Source organism: Momordica charantia, assembly GCF_013281855.1.
Source record: "Momordica charantia cultivar OHB3-1 chromosome 3 unlocalized genomic scaffold, Mcharantia_2.0 BLBB01000003.1, whole genome shotgun sequence".
NCBI lineage: Eukaryota > Viridiplantae > Streptophyta > Magnoliopsida > Cucurbitales > Cucurbitaceae > Momordica > Momordica charantia.
Window position 1 is genome coordinate 15,698,758 of NW_028275161.1, and position 14,511 is coordinate 15,713,268.

The window sequence follows — 14,511 nt, forward strand, 5'->3', positions numbered from 1 at the left end:
GTGAACCATATTAAAAACAAAAACAAAAACAAAAAACCAAATATAAGTGTGCTGGTATCCATTTTTTAAAAATATTTGTTTGCTCACAATTTACTATGTTCTCAGTTGACTCATATTTAAATTTTAAAAATAAAAAATTATTTTTTTAAAATGTTTTCAATAAATTAAATACAAAGAAATACATGAGTACAAGTAGTAAACCCGAGCTTCCATTATAAAACAAACAATAAAAAAAATAGTTATCAAACATACCTAAAATATTGGATTATATATTTTGCATTGGTTTTTTTATATATAAAATTTAAACTTTAAGTGTTCTTGTGTGATATTTGTCTGCATTGTTTTATCATATTTAAATTCGTTGTTTGACTTTTAAGATGCTTTTAACTATTATTCCTTTTAGATTCTTCGATGTAATTGTTGTAACGGTGTACAGGAAATGAAGAGTTTCCATTTGGACGAAATTGAGCTTTATTCAAAGAAGTTACAATAGACGAGTATAGTATCTAATGGAGTAGTCAATTGCACATAAGAAGAGGAGGAAACTTCTCTGGGAGAATAAAATGAGTTAAAGGATCTTATATCATAAGAGAATTTGAATAAGACAATCGTACAACACCATAAAACAATTCAAAGTTATCGATATTTACAGGACTCCGAATATATAATTTTAAGAATGTTTCTAAAAAGCGATAAAATTAATATAAATAGTTGCCAAATGTTGGAAACAATAAATAATGTCACCAAATTGACCATAGTGTTGTTTTTTTTTTTCTCAAAAAAACTTGTATATCACTCTCAATCACAACGAGTGTGAAATGCTCTTAGCTAAAGTCGAACATTCCTAAACTTAAACTACATTTATTTGGACTCCAATTTGCATGAATAAACATTTGTTGATTTTTATGATTATATTTGACTTAAAAAAGAATACAGATAAATAAATAATTAAATGATTTGAGAAAACAAAAAGTTTACTCTTCAAATAAAAAAATTATTGTTCGAATTAAAAGTCTTGAGTATCCCGATCTCACAACCCCATCAATCCCGGGTATTTCAGGTTATTTTAAACCTTTTTTCAACTGTCATGAGATGAGAAAAATTTAATTTTTTAAATTTAATTTTATCTTTTCTTACCTAAAATTTAATATTTTTAAGTTTACTTTGTATAAAGTAGTTTGGCAAGAAAAGTTACGATTGAACTGTTATTTCTTTTTTCTTCTTTTACCTTCAAAGAATGCATAAAATAAAAAATAATAAAATATATTAATCTCCAACATTCTAGAAAGCGTATCATTTATCTTTTATTTACATAAAATATGAATAAATAAAACTAATTTTTTTGTTTTCTATTCACATTTTTTATTTTATTGATTTTAGAGCTAGGGACTAGTTTTGAGTCAAAATATATCAGGTAAGATTATAATTATTTTTAGACTATTAAATTTATATTTTAATTCTTGAATATTTTACTATTAATACACACTTTTGCATAGATTTAACTTAATATGGATAAATATTATAAAAGATAAAACAAATGATCCCAAAAAAGAAGAGTTGTAATAGTAATTATGATAGGTCTAAAATAGATGTTATTGATTTTACCTACTACCATAGCTACCGTAGACATAACGCTTTATATCATTAATATTCAAACGATTGACTCAGTACAGTCAATGGTGTTTGAGTGGAATTTCACCTCTCAACAAACCTTGCTTTATTGCCAAGCATGATTTTAATATGTAGCGTGCCCCTTAATGAAAATTATGGATCCACCACCGTTTATATTTGTACAATTTTGTTGGTAAGTTTTTCGGCTTTATTGGAAATGTATTTAAATTCTTAAATTTTAAAAACAATAAAAAAAATATTTTGAAAACTTTCTTTTCTTTTTTTCTTTTTACATTTAGTCTAGATTTTGAAAATATACCTAAATGAAAGTAATTTACACAGTTTAATTTTAATAAACAGAAAACAACAAATAAAATAGTTTTGTTTTCAAATGGATCTAAATATTCTATTATTTGCAATAATTTCTAGAAATGTTATTGAAATTTGTATACAGATTGAAATTAAACTGTTCCTTCAAAAAAGAAGGAAGACGTAAATTGCTAGCTCAATTATTTTGACTGTACTGCAGTTGATGTAATTTAAATGGTAAATAAATAAGAACCGAAAGGCATGCTACTATTTGCCACGCGTCTGCTGCTAATTCATTCACTTGTATTCAATTGCAGCCGGTGACCGCGTGATCGCTCCCACCATATCCAACGCTACGCACGGCTGGTCAACCGGCACCTGTCAGTTGTCATAAAGTCACAATAAGAGGCCGTTCTTTGTAATTGTAAAGAGAAGCAACATTACTAATTTGATTTGGGACAGAAATAAATGAGAACACTACTACTATTAAGTATTAGTATTATTATTGTTTTGTACTAAAAAAAACTATATATTATTATTGTTTTGCAAAGGAAATGGAAATATTATTATAAAAAATCAAAAGTTTTTTTCTTAACTAATGATAAACAACTAAAAATGTTAACTAAAAAAATAAACATACCACGAAATAATCTTTACTTTTTGTAATTTTTTAAATTTGGTCATGATTTTAGAAAGAGTACTATATTAATAAATAGGCATACCTTTCACAAAAAAAAATACATATATATATATAAGATAAAAAGTATGAGCGTTAATGCTGAAAATATATAAAATCTAATATCTAAAGTCTGATAATCATTTGATTTTTAAAAATTAAGTCCATAAATCTCTATCCACTTTTTTTTAACAATATAAATCTCTATCTTGTTTATTTGTTTTTTAAAAATATTTTCAAAATATAAGTTAAACTTCTGAAAACTAAATAAATGTAGATGCAGTAACTATTTCATTTTTCGTTTTCTATTATTTTAAATTATAAACTGATTTGCTCTTTTTTTTTTATCTTTTCACCTTGTCTCAAAAAAAAAAACATTACAACTTTTAGCCAAAATTCAAAAATAAAAATGATTTCTTTAGTTTTCAAAAGTTGGGCTAAAAATTGAATTTTCTTTCTTAAAAAGTAAGTGCAAAACAAAACAAAGAAACACTGGTGAAATTAATGTTTACGTAACTTTTTTCTTTGATAAATTTAATTTTTTAAATTCAAATAACAGTCCAAAGGTATTTTTAATACGTAATAAATATATTGATATACCAAATAAATTGTATCAAAACAAACATAATTTTTTAAAAAAAGTAATCGTTATCAAACCAAAAAAAAAAAAAATAATATATATATATATATATATATATATAAATGTGTGCAATGAGATTAAAATTTAGATGGAAGGGTAAAAATAAGAAAGAAAATGTCAACTTACGAAGTGGCCAGCTCCAAGAATCCAATAGAAGTGAAGATTTTTGTAAGACTTTGTAAATCCTTTGGTTTTATCTCTGTCATTTCCACAGTAAAGAGGGGTTCTCCCTGTCCTCATAAAAGCTTGGAGCCCATCCCACCTATAAATAGAAAATTAAAAAAACCCAAACAATTTGTCAATTATACCCTTCTGTTCCAGGGCATAATTGTCAATAACGATGCTAAGTTATTTTTAGAAAGAGAGAGAGAGAGACTTGAGCTTATGAACCCATGCTTCAGTTCCCTTGGTTGAGCATATGAGGTCCACCTGTGAATAAAAACAAATTATATACTTTTAGATAATAATTTTCCAAAATTAGGAGGGAAAAAAAAAAGCTCAAAATGAAATATTTAAGTGCTCCCAAAGACTCCATTCAAGTATTTAAAAGGAATAGAATATCTCTTCTATGTCAAATCCCTTTCACTTTTAAAAAAATAATTTATTTTTTTAAATACTATTTTTGTTATTGTACTTTTTTACTGTTAATTTGGATCTATTTACTTTAAAAAGTTTAGTGGACATAATGACATGATAAAATTATGATTAAAATGAATAAGATAAAAATAAAAATAAATGAATTAAAATAGTTGCTTATCAAAAGTATAGGTACCAGAATTAACGTTTTGGGAGTACATATCAAAATGAACCAAATAACAAAAATACAAGATCAAAATAATATTTAAACAAAACTTATACTAAAAACATACTTGTAAGATAAGGATGCCCAGAAAATTAATGGTTAAAATAATGTTGTTTAAAAAATAATGACAAAGCTAAACAAGTTTTTATCAAGTCCATAATTGTGTTTCTTAAACAAGATTAGTAAGTTGTGTTGTGTTAGTGTTCTAGACACAATTTTTAATAACTATGTGTATTAGACACAATTTTAGTGATTTTACTAACACCTACGATTAGTTTAGTACACATGATTTGCTTCAAAATTATGTATACTACGAAACTATCTGACTTTTGTTATTACTTTCTAAATTATTAATTTTAATTAGGTTTAAAAAAAGAATTATAATAATAATTAAAAAATAAAACAACCGAGAAAGGAATTTTTTTTAACCTGGCCATTGTATATTGTCACCTCCACTCCTTTACCAAGCAACTCATCGACCTAAAATTAAAAATAAATAAATAATAATAATAATAATAAAAAGTGTGCTAAGAACATAAGTTTTTTTTTTTAATATTGGAGGCTGAAATTTAATCTATAATGTTTTTTACCTCATTAATCCTCGGCTTCATGAAGTCTTCTTGAAGACTTTGGAAAACGTATTCCGACTGCCCTCCCCATCTGTAAATAAATACAAAATACGATACTGTAATTTGTAATTCACTATTTTTTTTTAACTTTCTACGAGTTATTTATATTTTATATTTTAAAAGAGAAAAGAAAAGGGACCGACGTCACATTATCTGGGATGATTTTTAGCTTCTTCCTTATATCACCGTTCATCAAAACATATAAGTTTACACCGTCTCCTCCCAGCGTGGGCCTCAATGAACTGAGGTATCTTGAATATCTTTTCATCGAAGCGACGCCGTTTGATATATCCATGGCTGTTACCGACGATGCTGAATCCTCTCCCGAGTCCAGCAAAAAATTGTAGAAATCCTAAAGATATCAAAAAGAAAAATTAAAGGAAACAGAAAGAATCATTAACTTTACATAAATGAAAACCAGTTCATTTTTTAATGAAGCATGTTATTATTTGTTACAATATTTATAATAAAACATTACAATATTAAAAGTGAGAAGAAATAAAAAGAGAAATATAAAAAATACGAATATTTGGTAATTTCAAATAACTAATGTCACTATCAATTTTCAATCAAAACTAATTTAATAAATTTAAAAGTAAACCATTAAAAAGAACAAAATCAAGTGATAAAGTTTCTCCCTAAGGTTCAATTCAATTATGTTAGGATTTTAACTAAATGACAGATTCTTTATTTTCCTGTTTAAACACTATGTTATCTATGTAATTTTGACTTTCAGTACTTAAACTTTCATTTCCTATATTTTAAAAAAGTACCGGCCTTATTTATAAAATTTTAAAAACAATAGAAATTATTTAATATAAATTTATGATTACATTTAAAAAAATAGAGCGGAATACTGGAGTTGAAAATGAAAATGTAGGAACCAAAATGATCATGGAACACTTCACGATTACAGACTCTCTGGCCTCCAGGGCCGCATGAGGTTACATTAAACACGGGACTCAACAGACTTGACTAAGATTGGTTCATCTCGAACACTGTTGAAGCTAAGGAAGATTTGTGTTAAAATTTTACGTATAGTTATTTTTTAAAATATAGAAACCAAAACTTGAAACTACGTGACTAAAATAATTAAAATTAAAAAAATTAAAAGATTAAAATAGTATTTATATATTTTTTATTGAAAAAGGGGGTCGAACAAGGAATTGATGGTATAATTTAAGTCCAATCATAGATTTATAATGGATAGAGGAGACTACATTATTAACATGGGAGCATGTGCAGAAAATTATAATAAATTATAGGAAAAGGGAAAAGGGGCAGGGAAAGTGCAATAATACCACACCATTACTGCTGGAGCTAATCACATCTTCCAGTTCACTCCACGACGACGTGGCTGCCGCGAATTCACCCCTCTGAATCTGCTCCTCAATCCTCTGGGCAATACTGTAATTTAAACACACGAATTGAAATAGTTTTTCCCCTAAATTATTATATTATTACGTCACTGCTTTGGTTTGGTTGAAATTAGAATGTGGAGTGGAAGAAAGGAAACCCTCAGCACTGACCTGTTTGATCTCTGCAGCCCATTGTCGTCAAGTCTCGACAGATCTTTCAGAAGAGGACCCCATGAGAACTGCACTCTCCAAAATATCATCAACCATCATCGCTTAATCACTACTTTTGTTTTCCCAATGACAATCAAAGTCAAACCACACAAATTTTGCTCAAACTTTTGGGATGGTTTTTCTTAGAAATAGAAAATTCACTCGTCCAATAAATGTTTTATTAAATTATAAGTTAGATTTATGTAATAAAACTTATCAATGGATAGTCCGAGCTTAAAATTACAGTATTTTTGTATCTTTCCACTTAAATGATTAAGTGGCCAATATCAACAGCTCGAGTAGCTAAGAGTTCAAAAGATCGAGATTCTTGACCACACATGGTTTCGGTCCATGTTATGATAAATCCATTGACTAGAGACACAAATGAATAGGTGGGAATACTAAATGGACAACCACCAACGTTATATTAAACTAAATTAGTTTGCTTCAACACTAATCAATCAACATTTATTTGATAGACATGAAAACCTATGGAATTTCACAAAAATTAAGTAGAGAAGTATTTCTTTTCTTTTTTATAAAAATTATATTATACTAAATAAATAGACAACACGCTCAAGAAAAGGGGACATTTTTCCAAACAAATCATTACCGTGTAGTCTTGAGGGGAGATCCAACTATCACCCAAAGCCACCCCTGCAAAAGGAGATACATTGAAGGTTAAAATTCGCTCACCTGCCGGTTCCAGTTTCTGCGTCAAAGCCAAATCACCTACCTCCAAGTGTAAGCTTCAACCTCCCAGCTTCAATGGCTTTGACGACCGACAGTCCAAGCGTGACGGCATATTTTCCACCGTACGATTCCGCCACGATGTAAAGTGGACTCTTCTGAAGCCTCTCATCTCTGTTGAAAATGCTCTGCAGCAGCGTCGTCAAATCAATCGCGGCTTCTAAATCCGATTTCACAAGCAATCTCGTGTCCTCCACGAAACTGTACCCCGTCCCCACAGGATTATCCTTCGCCAAACAAAACACGGTTATAAAAAAACGATACTCATTTTTCATTCCTAATTTCCAATCTTTTCAAAATTAAGCATCAGATTTGAAAACTAATTTTAAAAAACAAAAATCAGAAGAGCCTAAAAAAATGCATTTTAAAAACTTGTTTTTATCTTGGAAATTTGGGGGTAAGCCAAAAACAGAAAAAGGGAATTGATTCGATTTTACCACAAATAAAAGGTCAGCTTTGTGCAGCCAAGTTGAGTTTCTGGGCTTGAGTGAGGAGTCCAGTGGGCCCACTTCATTAAAATTCCCAATTCCAACTCCTGAAGCGCCCTGAATTCCAACTCCCAATTGGAAAACGGCAAAAACAAAAAGGAAAATTATTCAAAAAAAAATCAGAAAATAACAAAAAAAAGAAGAAGAAGAAATAGGGCAGTTTTTGATTTGTTTGAGCGTGCTCACGGGGCCACCCTGCAACCAGAGAATGATTGGCCATGGCTTCGACGGATCCTGAACTCTGTACGGACTTCTGTAAAGCCACCAGAACATATGAGCTTCTGCAGAACAAAAAAACAAAAATCGATTCAGATTTCAGAATGGATATAATACTTCGAGGAATTAGAGAAAATCAAACGAAATTAATTTCTGCTCACTGAAAATCGATTCAGGTTTCAGAATGAATATGATACTTCGAGCAATTAGAGGAAATCAAACGAAATTAATTTCTGCTCACTGAAAATCGATTCAAGTTTCAGAATGAATATGACACTTCGAGGAATTCGAGAAAACCAAACGAAATTAATTTCTGCTCACTGAAAATCGATTCAAGTTTCAGAATGAATATAATACTTCGAGGAATTAGAGGAAATCAAACGAAATTAATTTCTGCTTACTGGCTCGGACTCGGACGTATCCCCATTCCTCAGATCCATCGTCTGACCGGACGGCTCTGGCGGTTCGACCGTGGATCAGAGGAGCGGAGAAGAGAAGGAAACAAAGAAGAAGGAGCAGAAGAAGACGAAATCGCGTCTCCATGCCGAGATTTCCGAGTCAATCGAGTTTTTCTTTTTTCTTTTTTTTTTTTTGCCCGTAGAGAATGAAGTAAGCGATGAGGAAGTTGCAGAGAAAAAAAAGGTGAAATAATATTGGGGGAAGAAAATGGAATGGGGATGGAGGAGGAGGGAGATTCTGATATTTATGGTGTTTTTTTAGGCTGGTGAAAAAAAAAATCTTCATGACCTAAAGGAGAAAAAAACGATGGAAAATTGTTGAATGAGATTTTTATATATATATTTTTTAATGGGAATAATTTTCAAAAATAAGTAGTGCGGTTGGTTTGGCAATCTGAAAATAAAGAGGTGTTATTTAAAAATGGAATCACATTTTTTTAAATTGTTTAATTTGTGTTACCAGTAATAGATATTGACTGAATATTTAATTCAATTCAAAATGTTATTAATTAATTCATTAATATATAAGTTATAAATTTTGTATATTTATTATTTTACAATATTATATAATTTATTAGATATTATATTATGCATATATGAAATAAATTAGTTTATTTTGTGTATTAAAGTTTCAATTTTAAAATTTAAAATTATTCAGAATGTTTTTAGAATTTATACGATTTGGATGACATAATCCAATAAATTTTAAAAAAATGAATCTATTTAATTAATTAAGTGAATCTAACAAAAACAAAACACACCATCTTAGCTCAACTGCATACCAAATTTGAAAATCAATTTCAAAAGTAGCTTGGTTTATGATCTAAAAAAACAAATTTAAAAACCAAATCTACTAAAATAAATCTATTTAATTAAGGTAAATCTATTTAATTAAGGGAGTCTGACACCACCTCAACTGAAATGAAATGCATATATTTATTTTAAAATTAATTTTAGAAAATTATCTTTGTTTAAATATGTATATTTATTAAACATAGGAGTTCAAATCCATGATTTCAATTGATATTATGAATCGAATTCATTGATTTTAGTCTTGATTTGAAGAGTCGAATAAAAGGTATATTTTAAAAATTTATGAGATACTTAAGTTAATGGCTCGTTTACAATTTTTGTTGAGTTCAACGATTAAGGCACTTATTCGAAGTTGTTGGTTCAATAATTCGTCCTCGTACCTAGAAAATTTATTTTTAAGTAAATTATATTGGGTGGCAAAATATTATATATATTTAAAAAATACCATTACTTTGTTTGAAACATCATGAATTTTACTTTTGTTTTTATCATGGTATGGGGTTTTTTTAATTATTCAAATCAGATTATGATATCGGTAAAATTTAAATTTGTTGCTATATTTATAAATACAATTATTATTATTATGTATCTATAATGATTTGTTTTTTAACTCTCAATAGAATTTAAATTTTTAAGGTAATGACAGTGATTATGGAAACATGGACGTTGACAATTTTATCTAAAATGTTTGTGTTGTAACATTTTATTATTTATTAATAATCATAAGTTTCTTTTTATTTAATTTAAAATCCATTCAAGTTTTGAGAGGTTTTTATTACTAAATTGTGATGCAAACGTATTTTGTAAGCCAACGACACTCTCAAAACACAACGCACACAAATTCTCTATTTTATCTATTTTCTCTATTTTGCTATTTTAAGAGCAATTGACCAAAATATAGATGTTTTTTGTCGTGAAATTTTGAGCTCAAACCTAGTTGAATAGTAGTTTGAGCTATCCAATGTTCCGAAGAATACTTGCTGCATCGTGATAAAGAAATATGCTTGAATCTCTGAGAGTGAGATACCACACCCCAATACAATTGAATACGTGCATTTTTCTACTATAACCCTTGTTTTGAACATCTACTAATCATTAACAAATTTATTGTTGATTTGAACATTAAATAGTTGACCGTAGTTCAAAAATCAAAGCATCTTACTCGTTTTGTTCAATCTCAAATCTCCATATTGATTGTACTATGAAAATAAAAAATTGAATATGTTGAACAAAATGGATATATCATAATTTATTGATGAATGTTATTGAGTCTATTCTACATCAACTTTATGAAAAATATATTTATGAACATAACCCGTATAAAAAGGTGCATAATATGATTATCAATACTAATTGATTTTTTAACCATCTTTAAATAATCAACAAGATTCTTAACTAATTTTCCTAAGTTAGGCCCTGTTTTGAAGTCGGATTCTTGACTTGCGTTACTTTAGTAAGGTTCGAAGCGGTGAATATACGTTAAATATTTCGCCAAAACTTTTTTGGAATTGTAGAATGAAGAAGATCCATAAGAACCTCCTATTACATTGAACACATAATCTAAAAAATAATTAATCTATCTTATGGATTCCATTGTGTAACCTAAAATTAACTTTTTGATTCATCAAAGTATCCTATATATCTCTTACATATTTTGGTGGGTGAATTAAAATATTAAACTACATCAATATAAACAATCATTTATTCTATAGTGGAATCTTCGAATCCATCTATTCTCTCGACAATGATAATTAGACGTGATCGAATCATCATTAAACTTTTGACAAATAGAGAAAAATGCAAAAAAGAAAAAAAAACTTTTTAAAGGCATCCTCGTTGACAGTAGAAAGTAATTAATTAATGTCCAAAAAAATAGAAAGTAATTAAAATTTGTAAATGTTTTTGAGTGTGAGGGAAGATTGAGGACCACTGTACGAGCGGACAAAAATACAATTGAGAGAAAAATAAATACAAAGCTAACCATATTTAAATAGTAAAAAGGAAAAAAAAAAAAAGGTGAAGTCTGACTTTTTTTTTTGTTCTTTTTAATTTTTTTTTTTGGAATTATTATTAGTTTGACTGAAAGTCAAGTGATCCGTGTCACTGTCGCGTGGGGTTGCAGTACAAAATATTTGGTGAAAAGTTAGAATTAGGGAAGACTGGAGGGAGTGGCGGAAAATAAAATAAAAGTTAAAAAGTGGGTAAGCTGTCAAATGTTGCCGTTGACTTACCGTCAAAGTTATGAATATATTTTTATTAGGATTAAAGTAGTCTATAATTTGATACTTTCAATTCTTTTTTATTTTATCGTTCTTTCAAAATATCAATTTTAGTAGTTATATTAAGGTTGACAAAAATACCTGTGGGATCCAATCTCTTTAGATTAGGTTGAGAATAATTTGATTGAAGATGATTCGGAGATCCCAATCAAGTTTCTCAACAGAAACGTTTCGAGTAGGATATATAATGTGTCCGACGTCACACCAGACGTCCGACCAGCTTGATAGTTTCCACACTTATCTAGAGTTGAGCCCTGAAATTTGATGCCGGTGTCTACTATTTAGGCAGAATACCGTCACCCTTAACTTCCTTTCATTCACTTCGAGACAGTTTCGACCATGTTCCCTCTAATATATTATTAGTATTTATATTTTTATATATAATAAATTAATAATAATAATATATATTATTTTTTTAATAATACTTTTAATTTAATTTGTTTAAAAAGAAGCCCAACAGCTCAAGCCCAATAAAAAAAAGCCCATTTAGTCATTTTTTTATTGGGATAACAACATTTAAAATAGGCAATTTCAAAAGATGCCAAACAACCTTTTAAGTTTTCAACAATGGACAACGTAAAAATAGGAAAATCTCTATTAATTTTTTAGTTACGAAATTACCCTCTCACAAATAATTTTAAAATAAATATATTATTTTTCCATTTTTATAGGAGAATCCTACTAATTCAAATATTTTTAAAATCTTATCTAATTCAAATATTTTTCCAATAAATTTGTAGGTAACAAATCTTAAAAAAAAATATTCATTAAACAATAAAATCATTTTCGAGAATGATACTAAAAATCTTTAAATATATAATAAACGTTAATAAACAAAATGTAATTAGAAACACAGATATTAAAACTCAAAACAATGTGGTTAGAAACAGAAATACTAAGACATGGTGAATAGAGGGACAAATAACAAATAAATATGGCGAACAGAGAACAAATAACAAATACGGCGAACAGAGAAATAAATACGGTGAACAGACGAACAAATAGAGGTTTATTTAGGTTGTGTTATAAATGCCCTGGCTAAACCTATTGATGGCCGAGGTGAAGTTTCAGCTTCTGAATCTCGGTTAATTGAATCCCTCGTTCCTGGTATTATTTCGAGACGTTCCGTATATGAGCCTCTTCAAACATGACTTATTGCTATTGATTCAATGATTCCTATCGGACGTGGTCAGCGAGAATTAATTATTGGGGACAGGCAGACCGGTAAAACTGCAGTAACCACGATTCTCAATCAACAAGGAGAAAATGTCTACAGAACAAACATGGTGAATAGAGGAACAAAGGAGGAACATAAAGCACTCTACCTACATAATGGTAGAATCAATGAGGAATAGAATATAGGAAATATAATGGAAGTTAGGATATTTGATTTTAAAAATAATAACCAAATTTAAAAAAAAAAAAGGGTAGAAGTGTCAAAATCAAACCTTCAAAATAGTTAGAAAGATATGGACATTTTTAATTATCAAATATCATTGGGCCATTTTTCAAAATCAAACCTCATCATAAATTCTCTTTTTTATTTCTTTTAAACTTCTAACTCTAATTTCTTATCCTATCCTAGCCACTTTTTTTTGCTCTGTCCCCAAATTTATCTCTTTCAATTTCTTATCTCAACTTGTATTATACTAATTAATAATCTTTATTATTATATACAATATTGCTACATATTTTGGTGTCATTTTAGGGGATTCAGGGTCGTGACTGTCATTGTTGTATTTTTTTAATAAATTTTTATTATGACTTTTGGAGATAGAACTATTGTAATATTATGTTTATTTTCTTGATTTTTCTTTTTATATTTTAGATCGTATAACTTCAAAACTTTGAGGTTTGAATGGTTAGATTAATTTTCATCCTTAATTAAAGATGTGTTGAATTGAAAAAACATTGTAATTATATTTAATTAACATTTACACTATTCTACCAAATAAAATAAAAAGTTCATAACTTTTTAAAGAATTAAAATATTAATAAAAACAATAAAAAAATTAAAGATATGTGAGGACCGGTCCCCACCGCAAAATTTTCAGGGACAGGGGATGGGGTTATAAACTTATAAATGCTCAATGGGGCGAAGATGAGGATACCCCGGTTCTGTCCCGCCTAGTTGCCATCCCTAGTTGTGCTTACAAATTTTATTCATTTTAATTTCTAGTATTTTAAAAAGGTTCGTTTTGATCTCTTTTAATATTTCAAGACGATACCATATTTCATATATATTTTTTTAAATGCAGTCACAACTTTATATTAAAAGATTTTCGTTTGATGTAATATTTGTGTTAAGATTTTACCCACGTTAATTAAAATGGCTTTTGTGTATTTGACTCTTGAAGAATCAAATTATTATTATTTTTTTTCAATATGGGTAAATCCCACAATTGAGTGATTCTTTAGTTGCTAGAGCCATTACAATTTCAACTTGTGCATGTAAAAAACTTATCTATCAGTTGAATAATTAACAACAAAATGACAATGATGACTAGAGCTATTACTATTTTGAAAGCTAGGCCGAGATAAAATAAAGTAAATTATTTCAATTAATCCAAACATTACAGATAAATTCATATATTTAGTCTTCCTTTGGGATCAAGAAGTTTCTATTAGGCTCTCTTTTGATGTTTAAGTAACTTTTGTGTAAAGTTTACAACTTGGGAGCAAACATTAGTCTATTAAGATATGAATATAAAGGTCAATTCGAGTTAATTAATGATAAAGTATCAAAGTTAAATCCCTAAGGGATAAGTGGTATACAATAATCAATTAATAAGATATCCGAAAAAATTATATCTGAATTTGACAATACTTTTATGGTTAAATTATGTAAAATGCTCTTGAACTTTGAAGTGAGTTAACAAAATAGTAAAATACTTCTATGAGGTAGGGTTAGGTAAGCTAAACTCATATTTATTTTACAGGTTTATAAATTAAGATTTGCTACAGCAAATATTATTATACCCTTAGGTTGCAACAATATTTTTTCTTTATTCTTTGGAATTGTTACGGTGCAAATTTTATCTTTAGTCTTATCTTTTAAAATGAATTTAACTTTTTAATGAAACATATTAGTTAAATAAGAAAATTAATTAATTGTAATTTCAATAATAAATGAGCAAGTGAATTTAATTAAATTTGCAAGTAATAAATAATTAATTTATATATTGATATTTTTTCTTAATTTGCAAAGTGAAAGCTAAAATTGAAAAGCTAATAAATTAGCCCAATCAAGTTGGTTCAATAGGTTAGGGGCG

At 28.2% G+C, this 14,511-nt stretch overlaps 1 protein-coding gene across 1 annotated transcript; it reads right to left on the reverse strand.

Moving 5' to 3' along the window:
• Positions 1-1,990: 1,990 nt before the first annotated feature.
• On the reverse strand, positions 1,991-8,376 carry LOC111020504 (serine carboxypeptidase-like 51). The gene is made up of 13 exons (XM_022297186.2): positions 8,091-8,376; positions 7,660-7,754; positions 7,423-7,530; positions 6,972-7,212; positions 6,849-6,892; positions 6,197-6,264; positions 5,969-6,074; positions 4,811-5,019; positions 4,629-4,698; positions 4,468-4,518; positions 3,613-3,665; positions 3,363-3,498; positions 1,991-2,298 (listed from the first exon to the last, which is right to left on the reverse strand). The coding sequence occupies exons 1-13, from the start codon at positions 8,230-8,232 to the stop codon at positions 2,218-2,220; spliced, it is 1,404 nt and encodes a 467-aa protein (XP_022152878.2). The 5' UTR covers positions 8,233-8,376; the 3' UTR covers positions 1,991-2,217.
• Between the last annotated feature and the right edge of the window lie 6,135 nt (positions 8,377-14,511).

Bases quoted from the DNA above. Each gene is read 5' to 3' on its own strand.
- LOC111020504 (XM_022297186.2), bottom strand. From the start codon at position 8,232: ATGGAGACGCGATTTCGTCTTCTTCTGCTCCTTCTTCTTTGTTTCCTT. The intron at 6,893-6,971 runs GTAGGTGATTTG...CTCCTTTTGCAG, and splicing joins GTTGAAGCTTACACTTGGAG to GGGTGGCTTTGGGTGATAGT. The intron at 6,075-6,196 runs GTCAGTGCTGAG...TTTAAATTACAG, and splicing joins GGGCTGCAGAGATCAAACAG to TATTGCCCAGAGGATTGAGG.